This window comes from Patiria miniata, unplaced genomic scaffold (genome assembly GCF_015706575.1).
Source record: "Patiria miniata isolate m_02_andy unplaced genomic scaffold, ASM1570657v1 HiC_scaffold_20, whole genome shotgun sequence".
Classification (NCBI taxonomy): domain Eukaryota; kingdom Metazoa; phylum Echinodermata; class Asteroidea; order Valvatida; family Asterinidae; genus Patiria; species Patiria miniata.
The window spans coordinates 29,941,179-29,957,656 of NW_024037059.1; the positions used below are offsets into that span (position 1 = coordinate 29,941,179).

General features: G+C 40.0%; 3 protein-coding genes across 3 annotated transcripts in view; 2 read left to right on the forward strand and 1 right to left on the reverse strand.

Moving 5' to 3' along the window:
- The window catches only part of LOC119728554 (speract receptor-like), a 45,899-nt gene extending 37,822 nt beyond the window's left edge, over positions 1-8,077 (forward strand). Inside the window, exon 24 of the mRNA XM_038200842.1 lies at positions 7,113-8,077. Coding sequence (XP_038056770.1) covers positions 7,113-7,202 — 90 coding nt within the window. The 3' untranslated portion in view covers positions 7,203-8,077. The remainder of the gene's footprint in view (positions 1-7,112) is intronic.
- LOC119728555 (E3 ubiquitin-protein ligase TRIM71-like) lies at positions 190-4,627 on the reverse strand. The gene has a single exon (XM_038200843.1). The coding sequence runs from the start codon at positions 4,604-4,606 to the stop codon at positions 2,684-2,686; it is 1,923 nt and encodes a 640-aa protein (XP_038056771.1). The 5' UTR covers positions 4,607-4,627; the 3' UTR covers positions 190-2,683.
- A 1,692-nt stretch (positions 8,078-9,769) lies between the features above and the next one.
- LOC119727994 lies at positions 9,770-15,340 on the forward strand. The gene is made up of 4 exons (XM_038200075.1): positions 9,770-9,828; positions 12,981-13,049; positions 13,240-13,414; positions 14,952-15,340. Exons 3-4 carry the CDS (start codon positions 13,264-13,266, stop codon positions 15,338-15,340), a joined length of 540 nt encoding a protein of 179 aa, XP_038056003.1. The 5' UTR covers positions 9,770-9,828; positions 12,981-13,049; positions 13,240-13,263.
- Positions 15,341-16,478: the final 1,138 nt, after the last annotated feature.

Below are 16,478 nucleotides of genomic sequence, written 5' to 3' on the forward strand. Positions count from 1 at the left end.
CACATAGCTAAAGAGCTCACTGTATACACCCTATCTAGCCGTATTGCCACACCGATGTGGTAGTATTATCATGCAGACCTTTATGAACAATCTGAACAGCAACTTTCCAGATTTGAATTTTTGGCTGGGGTTTCTTTAACGGGTACCCATATTTTTTTCAAATGGGTACCCATATTTTTTCATTAGGGTACCCAGTTCCTGTACTACCCATAAGTGCACACCCCTATGCCCTAACCCATCTCTTTTACGGCACACCAGCCTGGGATACATTTGTATTGACACTAACTAATTGACTGCCCGCTAACTCATTGGGAGTTACAAATTAACGGCGGCCGTTTACTGTTCTTCAATACACTGATATATGACCAATACCTTTATGCAGAAATAATAATAATGGAAGTAGGCCTTAATGTAAAAAGGACCAAAGACATAGACTTGGATTTCAGACTTCGATTACAAAAAGAGAATTTGATATTTTTTAAAAGCATCGATCATGTTTATGACAAACATACCTACTTGTGCATCACATACACTGAAATGCTAAACATTCAGGCAAATCTCATGCATAATTTTCTTGGTAGGCCCGTAGGCTACATTTGACATGTTCAAAAACAAAGCGAAACACATGAAAAGCAAAAACCATGTAAAATCCAGCCAAAATGTCAGAACTCACCTACTTTATCTGGATCAACAGTTAGCCAAAGTTTTCCACCACAAACATGATACTTCCGCCAAATGTTAAAAAGAATGGCAAAACTACCATCAACTTGTAAGTTGTAAGCCTTAGGTTTGTACATGTACATGTCAGGCCTACTTCCTCAAGCAATGAATGGTACAACAACAGCTCACTCCTTTACTCAACACTGGAAAAACCAGTTGCTATTTTTGTCACAGATTACTATGGTCTTTATTCAAGTTCAGTACACGTCTACATGTGAACAATGCTGTAAAAGCTATTGATTCTTGGTTACAGTTCAAACCTACCTCTGCTCACTGAAGCACAAAACAGACATTGCACAAATATCACCACTGCATGCATTGGTAAAAGTCCTTTACATTTATAAGCAGACAAATAAAAAATCACAAGCAACACAGAAAATTTTGTGTGTGCACGCCTCAGCCAGAAGGTTTTTGTTCAACAAATATCGGGTACCGAAATCTGGGCAGCCGACCCATCATGCATGCATGCAGCACATTATTATTATTATTATTAATTTCAAAATTGTGGGCACCACAAAGGCCCAGAGCACCAATAGCTCATCCAAGCACCATTTGACTCGGAGACCATAGCTCTTCAGGTTTTTGGGCACCCACAAAGGCCCTGCGCTTGTGGCATTTTTTTTAAGCGGATAAAACACCCCATGGTTCATTAATATTTTTTTACTCCTGCCATTACGATTTTGTAAATAATACTTAGGTTAGACAAAGCACAGTGTGCAACATTATGTAGGTAATTTAATGAGCAGTAGAATTAAAATTTGTGAGGTAAAAATGACTATACAGTTCTTCAGAGGCTGAGACAAAAGTGACTGCCCAGCAATTTTTCCTTCCCGCCTAAACTTTCTACTTCTAGGATGTAAAGAACCAACCCTACTTCTCATTGGCCCATAGTCAGGCCTTGCCAAGTGTCACAGAACAAGATCTCTTATTGGCTGGTTGCCCCTCCAAGCCTTCTCAGCAATTGGTTAAAATTTGTGGCTATTGATTGGCTATTCTCCTGTTTACAGGATCCCACTTTTCTCACCAATTTGTCTATGGGGTTTCATGTACAAAGTTCTCCATAAGAAAGTACAGTATGTAAAGCATTTACAGTGAGATGTTTGCATGGAGTTAGCCTTCTTTTTGTACAACACGTATAATATAACCACAGGAGAAGATCCATTGCAAATTTTGCTGTTTATAAATAATTTGATCATTTAGTAATAAAATTGAGTATAACTGTTAAAATGCCTACAAATAGGCAGTGGCGCACCCAGGATTTGGCTTTTTTGGGTGGCTTACAATTTTTTATTTTTTTTGAATCACCCCGTAAGACCCAGTAACTTTTGAAATGAAATTGAGATCCTATATTAGTTTTTCCTCTGAATACACAGCGTTTAGAGCTAAAATTTCATGTTACCTAATATAAAAGTTATGGACTTACGAACAGTGATGACTATATATTTTCAATTTTGTGAATTGAATGTCGAATGTTAAGAAGTAGCGGTCCCTTCAATCTAAAAATATTTTGTCAGCAAAAACTGTTTTACGGTTCAAGAAATGCTTTTTCTCTTTCTCCACTGTTTATGATTAGATTTCTCTTTCCGACTTTATTACTGCAGAGTGCAACATAGGCCTACTCATATTTGTGAGGACTGAAAATGCTGTGGGGACAGCAGAAAGTCCCAACAACTCGGTCGGTATTTTCCTAACAATGAAAAACTTCCCCATAACGCGATGTAGGCCTACCCAGGCCAACGCACATGCCAAAATACATTGAGGGAGATTAACTGAAACACACCAACGTTACCAGTTAATTTAATTTCGAACAGGTTTTACAATCTGGGTAAATATTATAATATCAGGAATGTAGCAAATGTAAACAGCCCTGGTTCAACTACAACATGTCATGTTCTGCGGGGCCTTGTATGGCAAATCGTAGGAGTGCAGTGGTTAGTTTTTCGGAGGGCCATAATCAGGCAAATCACATCCGCTCAAAAATCTTAACAGAGTATATGTCAGCAAAAACTACATCGCCAGTGGGTGTGAATGCCATTCCTAACGGATTGAACAACCCTTGAGCTACTGTTGCTACGAATGCACCATTTGAATCATAACGCTGCACTTCAGAGTCTCCCCTTTTGCCAGAATGAACAGCGACATAGATGGTCTCATCATCATCGCACAGGACTCCAGTTGGCTGAGCAGCTTTGCCATTCATGAATGTCTTGACCCTGAACATCTCTTTACCTTTAAAGTTAACGCACAGCAAACTTTGGCCCTCGTAGTTTGTGAAGACTAAACGGCCAAAATTGCTTATTGTCAAGAAATTTTTGACCATATTGTTTGAGATGCTTGCAATCATCGATCCGTCCAGGTTGTGGACACTGATGACCTTTCGCCCCATGTCAGCAACTGCTACTCGTTGACTGTCAACAGCAACAGCAGTGAGGTCACTCTCTGATTGCCCATCGGCATCGTCAGCCGAAAGTGTAAACTCACGAACAAACTGGAGCTCAGTGTCAAAAACCTTCACTTTCTTTTGGTCCGTGACAAAAAGCAGATCATCATGGGTCACCGCAACGCCACAAGGAGCTTCCAACTGATGCCCAGCATCTCCCTGAGCAACCGATGTTTTATACCTTCCAGTTGAGCTAAACAACGATAGCCTGTTCAAAACTGTGTCAGTTACTACGATGTCCCCATTTGTGAAACATGCAACACGCGCTGCGAATTGAAATTCCCCATCACCGGTACCTTCTTTGCCAAACTCTTCCTTTGACTGCCATTTCTCGCTGACACAGACCTCCCCAAGATCTTCATCACTCACAACGTCTTGACATTTGACACCAATGAATGACGGACCATGATTCGCCGGTTCACACTTGAGCTCCTTCTGGAATTCCAAGTTGTGCATCACCTTTGGCTTGAGATCCAAAAGCTCGACATCATCGGCTTGACTCATCAAGTCATTTACTGCCGCGATGGTCTGATCTGCGCGTTCCATCTGTTTACGGTTGTGCATGAGCGCCTTTTCGTACTCGCTGTCTCTCTCTTGACCAATTTCGTTGACCTTGTCGGTGAGAAGCTTTGCTTTGTTTCTGATTTTAGTGATCTCTGCCTCCGCTTTTGCATCAATGTCACTACGAGCCTGAGCCAGTTTCTTTTGCAATCTTTTTCGTGCATGTTCGATTGACTTTTCAGTAGATTTGAAGCGCTGCCTGCACTTCTCGAACTCCTGCAGTATGTTATCAACGTCAGTGCGGAAGGACCTGATAGAGTCATCAATCTTTAGCAAATTGTGCTCTGCCGACCGATGATCTAATGTGGCACACATTGAGCAGATTAAGGTGTCGCAGGTGTCACAGTAGAAATACAAAGGATGGTCGTTGTGGATCGTACACATTCGGGGGATGGGTTTGCTATGTTCTGCTGGAGGCATCTTTGATTTGTGCCAATCTCCCAACAAGATGATTTGATGGTCTTTGGTGGACTTGACCCTCTCATGAGCTTCGCGGCATTTCTGGCAGAGGTTATCACTACAATCAAGACACCTCCACATGGCCTCCTTGCCTTCTCCACAGTCACATGTGGCGGTAGGTGCTGATGCTTCTCCTAATGCCGCTTCCTGTTGTTTTACCTCATCGACAAGAGAACTGAGAAAGAAAGACGAAGAAAGACTCTGCAATCCTCCATCAGGAACTTGTGTCTCTCTCCTGCAGACTGGACATGTTATCTTCTTTGCCTTTGGCTTCTGTTTGCTCATCATCTCTTCCAGACAGTTCAGGCAGAAGCTGTGCAGACAGTCCAACATCTTGGGATCCTTAAAAAGACAGCAACAGATCGGACATTCCAGATGCCCCTGGCTGATCTTGTCCAAGACAGTTTTGGCTGCAGCCTCCGCCATATTTCAAATGTGACCTAATCAAAACAGAACGAACCTGTGTGTTTGAAAATATTCAAAATTATAACAAACAGGTGATTGCCCCATAGGGCTGTGCATCAGAACCGGGTACCCGAGTATCCGACCGTTAATGTCAGGAACCGTTTCCAGATTGTGGAATCGAGTTCCCGTAACCAACTTTGCAAATTACTTAACTTCTCAGTCAATGAAAAAGAAATGTTTTGAATGTCAGTCGGAAAATTTCAAAATGAAAAACCGGATTTATGGAAAACAAAAACTAATTTTATGTTTTATGATGCTTGTGAAAGTTGCAGTTTTCACCACATAGCTAAAGAGCTCACTGTATACACCCTATCTATCTGTATTGCCGCACCAATGTGGTAGTATTATCATGCAGACCTTTATGAACAATAAGAACAACAACTTCCCAGATTTGAATTTTTGGCTTGGATTTCTTTAACGGATACCCAGGTACCCATATTTTTTTCAATAGGGTACCCGGTTCCTTTACTGCCCGTAAGTGCACACCTCTATGCCCCCATTTCTTTTACCGCACACCGTACCAGCCTGGAAATCTAAATGTAACAGGAGATTCATTTGTATACATTGACTGCATGCTTACTCATCGGGAGTTAGAAATAATAAAATGGGAGTATAGGCCCTAATGTAAAACAAGACCAAAGATATAGACTTAGATTTCTGACTTCGATTCAGAAAAGAAAATTCAATATGTTTTTTCTCTAAAAGCATCATGTTTATTTCAAACGTTGGTGGGAAGGAACACCACCTACTCACTCGTCACATTTACTGAAATGCTAAACATTCCTTCAAATCTCATGCATAATCTTCCTGGTAGGTCTATAGGCTATATTTAACATGTTTAAAAACAAAGCGAACGCACGAAAAGAAAAGACTTGTGCAAAATCCAGCCAAAATGCTGTATGTAATGAACTCACCTACTTAAACTGGATCAACAGTTAGCTGAAGTTTTCCACCACAAACATAATACTTCCGCCAAATGTAAAAAAAGTATGGCAAAACTACCATCAACTTGTAAGTTGCAAGCCTTAGGCTTATAATGTGTACATGTCAGGCCTATACTTTATCCTCATGAGATGAATGGTGCAACAACAGCTACATTCCTTTACCCAACACAAGAAAAACCAGTCGCTATTTGTGTCACACAGTACCATAACAAAGGAACACTACGATCATGATCTTTATTCAAGTTCAATATAGGCCCACATACGCACATACGAACAAGCACTGAAAATGCCATTGATTCAAGTTCACAGTTCAAACAGGCAACTCTGTCTACGGAAGCACAAAATGGACATTGCACAAATATCAACACTGCATGTGTTTTTATAACTCCTGATGCATGTATACATGTATACATGTTAAGATGCCTACAAATACGATTTTATATTTTGAAAGATATGAAAATGGAAAAAGGAAGGTCACAAATATGAATTGCAAACGAGGATGTATTAAAGTATCCACGATATAAAGCTAAAAATCAGGAAATATATACCCTACGTTTCATTCATGTGTACTATTGAAGTGACTGTTACTGGTTGTAGTAGAAAAAATAGCACATGGTAGGGGTAAGGTGGCTTGGCTTAAATCCTGGACACAACAGAGATGCCACTTTTAAGGTTTTAACCTGAATTCTGGTTTTTTTTTAAATGTGACAAAATTGAAAGTGCTGGATTTGGTCTGAAACATCCAGAGAACAGACTTGTGAAAGGCGTAAGGGTAGTGTCAGGTTTTTAGTAGTGTTTCAGGCTTTTTATTGATATATTGTTGGCATCTCTGACACAAGAACAGCCCATTTTTTAAAGAACATCGGAGTCTAGCCACAAAATGATCGAGACCCAAGTAGGAACATTACAGCAAAAATAAAAATAGAAAAGCAACCCTTAGTACAGCTGGTCGGACTGCCTGTAAAATTATTCTTTCTGGCATTACATGCTGTCATTGTGAAGAACACAATAAAAGAAGGTCATTTCCAAAGATACGTCAAGGGACACATTTGTGGAAATTTCCGTTAGTAGTTGGTTTGTAATTGGGTGAATCCGTGAATGGGTGTGCACAAGCATTGACACGACAAACACATGCGCGCATACATATCATTCATTGGTTCAGTGCGTGACATTGGGTACTGTAGCTGCAATCAGCTGAATGAGAACGTGTCTCGGATGCTGATTTTGGGCACAATTCAAAGTATGACTCTGCAACTTTTGAATTGGAATCGAGACCCTAGAATACTGTTTCCGCTGAATACACAGCATTCACAGAGCTAAATCTTCATCAAGTTGTTACGCAACTGTCTTTAGATATTGAGCACTTTTGTTGCTTCAAACAAACAAAAATCCACAAATGACAAATGATCTACCTTACCTTTAGTTTTCACTGATGCAAATTATCAATTCCATCATATTTCAAAGGAAACAAGAGATAACTGTTTCAATCATTCTCTTACCTGTGCCTCTTTATTTTTTTTCAGGGCAAAGGTGAAATCCTGACGTACTGGCTTGAGGGACAGGATCCAAGCTACAAGATCGACAGAATCAAACCACCCAAACAAAACTTGTAAACATCTAGCATTATCCCAACATCATCTGCAACGGAAGTTACAAAGTCCAATACCATTTAGATCAGCAATTATTTGTAAAGAGGCAAAAACCATAACCAGCTATCAATCTGAACTAGAAATTATACCACAGTGTGTGTAGGTCTATTTGAAAAAGCTAACAACAAATTCAAATTAGCACACAGTTTTGTGTTCACCAACAGTTTTGTTGTTCACGAGAACAGCTTTCATTTAGCAACTTTAAGAAAAAAAAGTTTAATCGTACTTGTACAATAACTAACTTTGATCAAGTCACTGATTTACAAAGACTGAATTATTTTGAAGTCGCATTATAATCTATTACCATGTAGAAATTCTAACAAAAATTACATCAAACAATCTAAAAAATAATTTTAATCAAACAAACACACTCTGAGTTCAAAATGTTGAGAGTCGCTACTTTGGTATTAACTTGTATTCAAACTTCACAAAAAAGAAAGAAATGTATATAACATCGAAAATTACTTTGTAAACTATAATATATCAGTCTAGAATCCAAAGTTGAAAGAAGAAGCAAGGCTTTTACAGATTTGTAACAAAGATGACACTTGAATTGTCATGGTATTGATAAGAACAAAATCAGCATTGTTATCATACAAAACAGCGTGACTAGAAACTAACTTTAAATGGACCCTTGTTAACTAATGCAATATGAGGTATGCAGCTGCAAAACGCAAATAGTAGAATGTGAGGACTCGGGTATTATTCACTTTTATAAATAAAGCTTTAGCAATTTTGGACGCACAGATTTTTATAAATTGGCATAGAAGTAAGTTGTGTAACGTGAGAATGTATACAGCAAAAAAATAAAACCCAATCAGACACTGGTGTAAATGGAGGATTTTCTATTGTTCCTCTTCGCTTTTCCTTTGTTTATGCCTAAACTGTTTCGCAACAGCTCTCATTGGTTTTGTACACGTTTTCCAACAAACCGAGGAGTCCTCGATTTGGTATCTGTCCTCGATGCATCGATGATATTGCACGTGTTCGTCCTCGATTTGCACCATTAACATGCACTGCATCCTTTTACGAAGCCATTTTGTTGTTTTGTTTTGGTTCATTCACATTCGGAATTCAAGGTTGCCAGATGGATTCCAATTCGATTTCTATGAAGATCAGCTTTTAAAAAGGATACTTTGACAAAGTTTGCAGGGAAATCAGTTAAAAATGTTATTGTTTTTCTCAAAAAATTGACGATTTTTGCCCAAAATCTTTAATATAATTATTGGTTGTTTGAATGTTAATTGATGCTCCTCTAACCTCTAAAATAATTTCTGCATAGTTTGGAGAAAAGTAATTTTTTGGCCAAATTTCATTTAAAAAAGTGTGGTTTTTTTTTTAAATATTGGCCAAAGAAATGAAATTGGCAGTACTGATGCCTAAAGGACCCTAGAATACATTCCAATTCGATTTCTGGACAGATAAGCTTTTAAAAAGAATATTTTGACAAAAGTTTGTGGTAAAATCAGTCCAAAATGTTGTTTTTCTCCAAAACTTGATGATTTTTGCCCGAAAGCGTTAAAATATTGGGTGTTTGAATGTTGATTGATGCTCCTCTTACCTTGAAAAGAATGTCTGCATAGTTTGGAGAAAAGTCATTTTTTGGGCCAAATTTCATTAAAAAAGTAAGGCTTACCCCTTCTGTTTTTTGGTGTTTTTTTTTTTAAATTTTGGCCAAAAAATGAAATTGCTTCAAATTTGCTGGAAAGATGCCTGAAGGACCATAGAACGCATTCCAATTTGATTGCTGGACAGATAAGCTTTTAAAAGGATATTAGGGATATTGGGATATTAATAGTCGCCCCTAGAGGAACTGATGACGATTCGAGCATGTATACCTTGGGGCGGCCATTAATAGTCGCCCCCTAGAGGTACTGATGACGATTCAAGCATATACCTCTAGGGGCGACCATTAATAGTCGCCCGTGCAGGTACAGGTGGCGATTCAAGCATAGGGGCGATCATTAAAAATCGCCCATAGAGGTACTGATGACGATTCCAGCATGTATACCTATAGAAGCGGGACTCTCTGCATCTGTATCACAAAAATGGTCCTTTTTCCCTCTAGTTTCCCAACCCATTATTATTATTCTTAATTATTAATGCAGATTTCATTAAACAACCTCATTGTGTTTAATGGAATCTGGGTTGGGATTTTTTTCGTGATACAGATACAGAGAGTCCCGTTTGTTTCTCTTAGAATCTAGTATCTACAACATAGTTTTAGCTCTAGCTCTATGTCGAATTCCTGATGAGCATTGGAGCTGGAGTTACTCAAGCTAGGGGGTTTCCCAAGCTAGAGTTTCTCAAGTTACACGATCGCCAAAACTTCGAACTTTTGTAGACTTTCTAAACTACACCAGTATTGCCGTTATTTATTGTACGGTGGTTGTTTTTTGTCCTTGTGGGTTTTTGTTTGTCATAGTTCTCGGCTGGGGTACCTATGAAGACGAGAAGGCCACTAAGGCATACGAGGCGGTCATGATCTTAACGCCTAAGACCCGGCAAGAAGACCGATGTGTACAAGGACTGGGCGTGGGACGTCAAGGATACTGTTCAACTCGCTCCATTCTTCGGAACTGGCAGATACGTAAGTCAAAGAAAATATACAAACTAGCTTGATGAAATTAAATTAAAGGTAATATGCAACATTTGCAAACATCCAAAAACAAAACTGCCAAATTATTATAAAATACCTAACTTGACTGAAAGTGAATAATATTCTCTCAAGCATCCTATGAAACCATTTAGGTGTGATGTCATTTTTAAGAAAAGTGGAATTTTTGAATCCATTTCCAACGATGGTCGATTTTTTTTTTTTAAATACTGCCCCTAATTCACCAAATCTAGTTAGTCCACAAGCCAGCTAGTCGGTTCCCTGATCTGACAATTCCTCGACATCTATAAATTGGTCCGTTTCATATAAAGTAGGGTCAGGGAACCAGACTACAAGAACGGCATTTTTTCTTGTTTTTTCCCCCAGCATCTATGAACACAAAACTTTAAACAGGTCAGTGTAACAATATTTGCTATAAAAATACTAACCCCTCAATCCATCCATTTCTGAAAATTACAGCAAAAGCAAAATGTTGTATATATCTAACTATAATTCCGGAAATCTCTGTCTGTCTGTCTGTATTTTGATTATCTTCAGAACCGGACACCGTATTAAGTTGAAAATCAGCGGGTGTATTGCTCGGGACTCCAGAATGTGCAGTGCTAAGTTTGAATGTGTTTGGATGAGTGGTTCTTGAAAAAGCTGCAAAAAGCAACATTTTCTGAGGCAAATGTGGCAGTATTTATAGCCTAGACCACCACGCGTGCACTGCCGTCCTAAATTTCAATTGTTTATGTCATGGTGTGTGTGCTCATTATGACACAACAATGGAAAAAGGATGGGCACATGCATTGTAGGGTGATACCATTGTCCAGTATGGGTGAATAGCACTGCAAACCATATGTTTCCGTAGGTACATGTATGTGGTGGCTGCACGGGCACATTATTTTTTGCCGTCGACTGAGCGACCATTGTAGGCGGTCGACTGAGCAACCTTACTGCAGGACGATACCATTGTCCAGTAGGGGTGAATATCTGCGCTATTTTTGCAGCTTTTTCGAGAACCAATCGCCCAACCCACTTCAAACTTGGCACAAACTCTGATATGAGTGTGCGTTCATCCTGTCAAAACAACACCATTGAATCGCGTGTGTTGTTCGCACGAGCTGTTCTCAAAAACTCTGCAAGCATGCAACCAATACCAGCGGCAAAGCAATTTGCGCTTCCCGAACATGCACATTTTAGACTGGCACTGCACTAGTTTGTTTAATAATGAAATGTAATTTTTTGGGGTTTGGGTTCCACTTTATTTGGACTCACCCTGTATTTGTGTCAGGTTTTCAACCTCCGCGCCACTAAAATGTTTATGTGAAGTTTGACTAAAAGCCCAAACTGCAGCAGGGAAATTCAAAACATATGCTGTCGTCACATGCCAGCCCCAGCCTATAGACTTCGTGCACAGGTACCCCTCGATGGTTATAAAGGGAAAGTTGGGGAGACCACTGGGAGGGACATTGTGGAGAGCTGTTGGCCAATCATAGGCGTAGCCAGGGGGGGGGGGGGGGGGTAAGGGGGATATAAACCCCCCAATATTTTGTAAAGACTGCCCTTTTCCATTCAAATGCTCTTTTTCACCAGCGCTTACCCCCCCCCCCCCATATTTGTGAAGAGTGCCCTTTTGTTAACAAGTGCCCGTTTTTTTCTGAACAAGCACCCCCATGCCCCCACCCCCATGTGATTTTACGGAGGCCAAGTGTCCAGAGAAAAAACCTGTCTACATTTCAGCACGGATGTGCAAGTGCCCTTTTCAAGACATTTTTACCCCCCCCCACCCCAATAAAAATGATCTTGCTACGCCCCTGCCAATGGTTACGGTGTACAACACGTGTGGCATGGTACTGGGTTCGAACCCTGACAGGAAACATGGTGCTCATGTTCATGGGTGAGACAATTATTGCCTCTCTCCACCCAGGAGTATAAATGGGTACCTGTGAAGGTAGAGACCAGAAGGCACTGATCTCGAGCTGCTGTAAAAACTGGTCTCATGGCCTGATGAACAGGGGTAATAATTGTGAAGCGCTTTGAGACCTTTGGTATAAAGCGCTAAGCACCACATTATTACTGTTACATTCGAATGCATTGCAGCTGACGCTCACGCGAAGAAGCTACGGGTCGGTGCAAATCCACACAAAAAATAATCTTGCGTATTTCGCGCCATATGCGTGCGCACCAGACAACGTGCACGTGATGCGTCTCTCCAACTAGGGCTCTTGAAAGTTGTCAAAATGCGCCCTCTGTGTTTGTGAACGGAGTCCATAGGTTTATGATCGGGCCTGGCTAAGCATGCACTTAAAGGTACAGTCCATCATTTGTAATTTGTGCATTGTGTTCGTTTGAAGCAACAAACGTGCTCAAAATCTAAAGCAGGGTGCTAACAACTAACTGGATGAAGTTTCAGCTCAGCTTCAGCTGTATATTCCGAGAAAAACAGCATTCTAGGATCTCAATTTCAAATGAAAAGTTGCTGAATCATGTTTTGAATTGGGCCTGAATGCAGTGTCCGAGACATGTTCTCACTGAGCCGATTGCAGCTACACGATGTCGTGTAGCAACCGCGTGCGTGTGTGCGTTGTGTCAACGCTTGCGCGCACTTCGCCGCATAAAAAAAAACGAACTACTAACGGAAATTTCCAACGGTGCATCTTTAGACACACCGTTGGAAAGGTCTTCTTTTGTTGATTTCTTCAAAATGACAGCTTGCCAGAAAGAAGAATTTCACAGGAAGTTTAGTACCCTTACTATCTTTCAACTGAGTATGTTTTTCAACAATAATTACATCAGTTACTTTTTCGATAGCTGCAAATGATGGACTGTAGCTTTAAGGCCAAGTACATGTATGAGATGCATGAGATTTCTTCAGTTAGATTTGGGGCTTCAATTGTGTGGCAATTTCGTCTATGGTTTTGACTTAAAGGTCTAAATGTATTCTTAAACCACCTTTTCATATACGCCTTTCCATTGCATAAATTTAGTTGCATGTATAGTTTTATAGGTACCAATATACAAATACAAAATTGAAAAGCAGCATAGTGTATTCAAATTTTTTCAAATTGTCATCTCAAATTACTGCAAACCAAACCTATCCCCACATTTTCACCATTAACGTCTTGTTCTCAACTTGCCAGGTCGTTAACTTGTTGAATGCCTTGTACACGCTGTTCGACGCCATCATTTCCAACTATGACGTCTACAAGGTAAATATTCCATATAACCAAGCAGATTGTTTAAAACCAAACTTGCAACAAAATTTAAATCACAGGACGTTAAAATGTGCTATTAGCTAATAGTTCCAAGTTACATTAAGACAAAAAAAAGATGTAAACATGTTTTCTATTATATCTGAAAGCAAAACTAACCGATAATAATTGATAACGTCTTACAAAGGTTGAAACTATTGGCGATGCCTACATGCTGGTCTCTGGCCTACCGCTCCGTAATGGTAACCGTCATGCCGGTATGATCACCTCCGGTGCATGGCATCTGCTGGAGGGCTTTAGTAGTTTCATCGTGCCGCACAAACAAGAGGAGAAACTCAAACTCCGAATCGGTATTCACTCAGGTAAGATCGTTGTCTTTGCTTGTAGTCGAGGTACTCATGATGGATCGCAACTACATCACAAGTCTATAGTCACAAGTACATCACAAGTCCGGTCACAAGTCCAGTCACAAGTACATCACAAGTCTAGTCACAAGTACATCACAAGAACATCACAAGTAAATCACAAGTCTAGTCACAAGTACATGACAAGTACATCACAAGTCCAGTCACAAGTACATCACAAGTCCAGTCACAAGTACATCACAAGTCTAGTCACAAGTACATCACACGTCCAGTCACAAGTACATCACAAGTCCAGTCACAAGTACATCACAAGTCCAGTCACAAGTACATCACAAGTCCAGTCACAAGTACATTACAAGCCCAGTTACAAGTACATCTCAAGTCCAGTCACAAGTGAATCATAACTTCAAGCTTGCTCCCGCTATTTGTGCTTTAGAATGTTGTGTATGTATGACGATTTTCTTCATTGTTTTGGACTTGTTTCAAGGATCTTGTGAGGCGGGTGTAGTTGGCCTGACCATGCCTCAGTATTGCCTCTTTGGTGACACGGTCAACACAGCGTCTCGTATGGAGTCTAATGGACTCGGGTAAGTAGAATCTTGTTACTCAAGATACTTCAAATAATGCTCATATATAAATTGGAGAAAGTGTACGCACAAACGTAATTAAGCATGAAGTATGAACCAGCCTCATCTCATGTTGGAAAGCTTCATTCCATTGGCGCTGTGGACCCCATGCACAATACGTGGAAGCCGTCCTGGGCGCAGACATTTTGAATTCATGTGCGTGTTTGTGGAACATAATAAAATCACACGAAATGGATTTCGGATAATGTACTCTATTAAAAGGCAAGGCCCAAATACATTACGCCAACAACGTAAGTGCGTTTTCTGTGAGTGTGACGGTAAAAAAATGTTAAGGCAAATGTCATCTGCAGCGCCTATGCGTTTGAGTTTGCGCAGGTTGACGCAGAGCAAAATGAAACGCTCATGTACTAATTGTGCTTTTTGGTTGTGGGCGTATCGGCTTCGATAACACACTGGTATAGAATACAAATGCAGATATGCAGATAGCCGTACTAACGCCATACAAAATTGGAAGTTTTCCTAGGTCTGTGCACAAATATGGATGCGCCCAACTAGGCTCAATTTCATGGCTCTAATACCGTTAGCAAAAATCCATGCTTACTATAGCAGAAAATTCCCTGCTGTCGGTAAGCGTATTTCACGGGTTAGCGAGGAATTTTGGCTTGTGAGCATGCGTATGTCCTGTACTAGGATTCTGTGCTTATAAGGTTAGTGCAGAATTGTGGTAGCGTGGCGAGCACAAAATGATGATCGTAAGCGTGGAATTTTGTGGTAAGCAGAGCCATAAATTTGGGCCATGCAGGCTTCATGTGTACAGCAAGTTAGTGCTCTAGTAATTTATTATAGCTCTGTGGTATAACCAAACTTCAATTATTCATGGAAAATGTTCATGATGTTTTATATTTGTGATCCGAATAATTTATTTCCCTCCCCCATCAATTTAACAGCGCTCAAGATTCACGTGAGTCCTGAATGCAGACAGGTACTGGAAGAACTTGGAGGATACAATCTAGTAGAGAGAGGACTCATTGCCATGAAGGTATGGCAGTTATTTTCATTGCATAGATCCTTTCTTAGGGTCGTTCAATTAGCTCACCCGGGTCGACTCAGGTTAGCCCCGTGTCGTTCGATTAGCTCTGACGTCATTCTCGGGGCTCACCCGGGTCAGCCACCACAGACCCTGCTCATGGAGCGGAGTCACTGGTGGAAGTATTTTGTTCATTCCAAGAAATGCACAAACAGGGTGGCCAGACAGCAAAAAGGATCAAGTGGACCCAAAAATCAACTTTATTTGAAGCCTAAACATAATTATTTATTGATCTCATTGCGACTTTAGATGCTACAATTTTAGCCCGGCATTTTTAATTATTTCGAATGATGGAAAAGCAGAAAATTTGAAAATAAGACTCAGTTCGAAAAGGGCATTTTGTCAGTGGCTACGGCCGCGGCTACGGACGTCATGTGAGGCTCTCGATGGCCTGGGTTTGAGCGATTCATGAGCACAGCTCTCTTGGCTAACCCGTCTGCCTTTAGCCGAGTCGATCCGGGTGAGCTACTCGAACATACTCCATATTTGAATGACAAACAAAAATTGTTTGAATCCCCAAACTTGAAGATATTATACAAGTATTGACTATTTTGGTTGGTGTGGTAAAACTAGCCTCCTGAGATGATCCAAGGGAGGCCAGTTTTACTACACTACAAGTTAAAAGCAGTCAATATTTGTTTTATAACGCCCCACCCAAACATTCTGCTTATTTTTGAGAGATGACTGATTAATTTAACCGAGATCCCATAAAAGTATTTTTTAATTTCTGTTTGAAAGTGATTGAAAATTTCCTCGCACTTTTCCAAATTAACCCTTCATGAAATGTTAGAACCTAACTTTGAAACATGTGGGAACAAAACGCACAACATGCAAAACACTGCTGATGTTATGTTGGTTGCTACGTGCATAGAACTTTGTCAGCCTTGAATAGTCTTTTTAGTGGTTGTATTGGCTTTTGGGCTGTGTGTTACGGAGGAAGAAATGTCCCACTAAGAAAACAACTGGTTGAAATGATTAGGTTGCGATTTACTTTTAGAAACTGGGACAAAACAAATAGAAAATCAAAGAAACAAAATTAACTTCTCAAAAATGTAATTTAGTCTTATTAAAAAATATCCTTCACATGCAAAAAAAAACAATTTAAATCCTGAATTAACGAACTAGTTTAAAAGAAATCTCAATCTGGATCACACAACGAATTAAAAACTCAAAAAGGAATTTGTCAAGGTGTTAAATTAATAATTGGATTAAATTTTAGGAGAATATTAGGCCAAAAAAAAAAAGGCTCCGGTTTCTGGTAGGGAGCTTGCCCAAAAAGTGGTGCGGCGACGCGGCTTTTTTTATTTTTTACCTGTTTTTTTTGCTTCAAATGTCGGCTGGTGACTGCAAATGGTGCCCGACTAAACTTAGTGCAAAAATTATGGGA

What these genes read in the sequence shown, in the direction of transcription:
- LOC119728555 (XM_038200843.1), bottom strand. Translation starts at nt 4,606, where the DNA reads ATGGCGGAGGCTGCAGCCAAAACTGTCTTGGACAAGATCAGCCAGGGG.
- LOC119727994 (XM_038200075.1), top strand. Translation starts at nt 13,264, where the DNA reads ATGCTGGTCTCTGGCCTACCGCTCCGTAATGGTAACCGTCATGCCGGT. An exon ending in CCGAATCGGTATTCACTCAG is followed by an intron (nt 13,415 to 14,951) that starts GTAAGATCGTTG and finishes TCAATTTAACAG; the next exon opens with CGCTCAAGATTCACGTGAGT.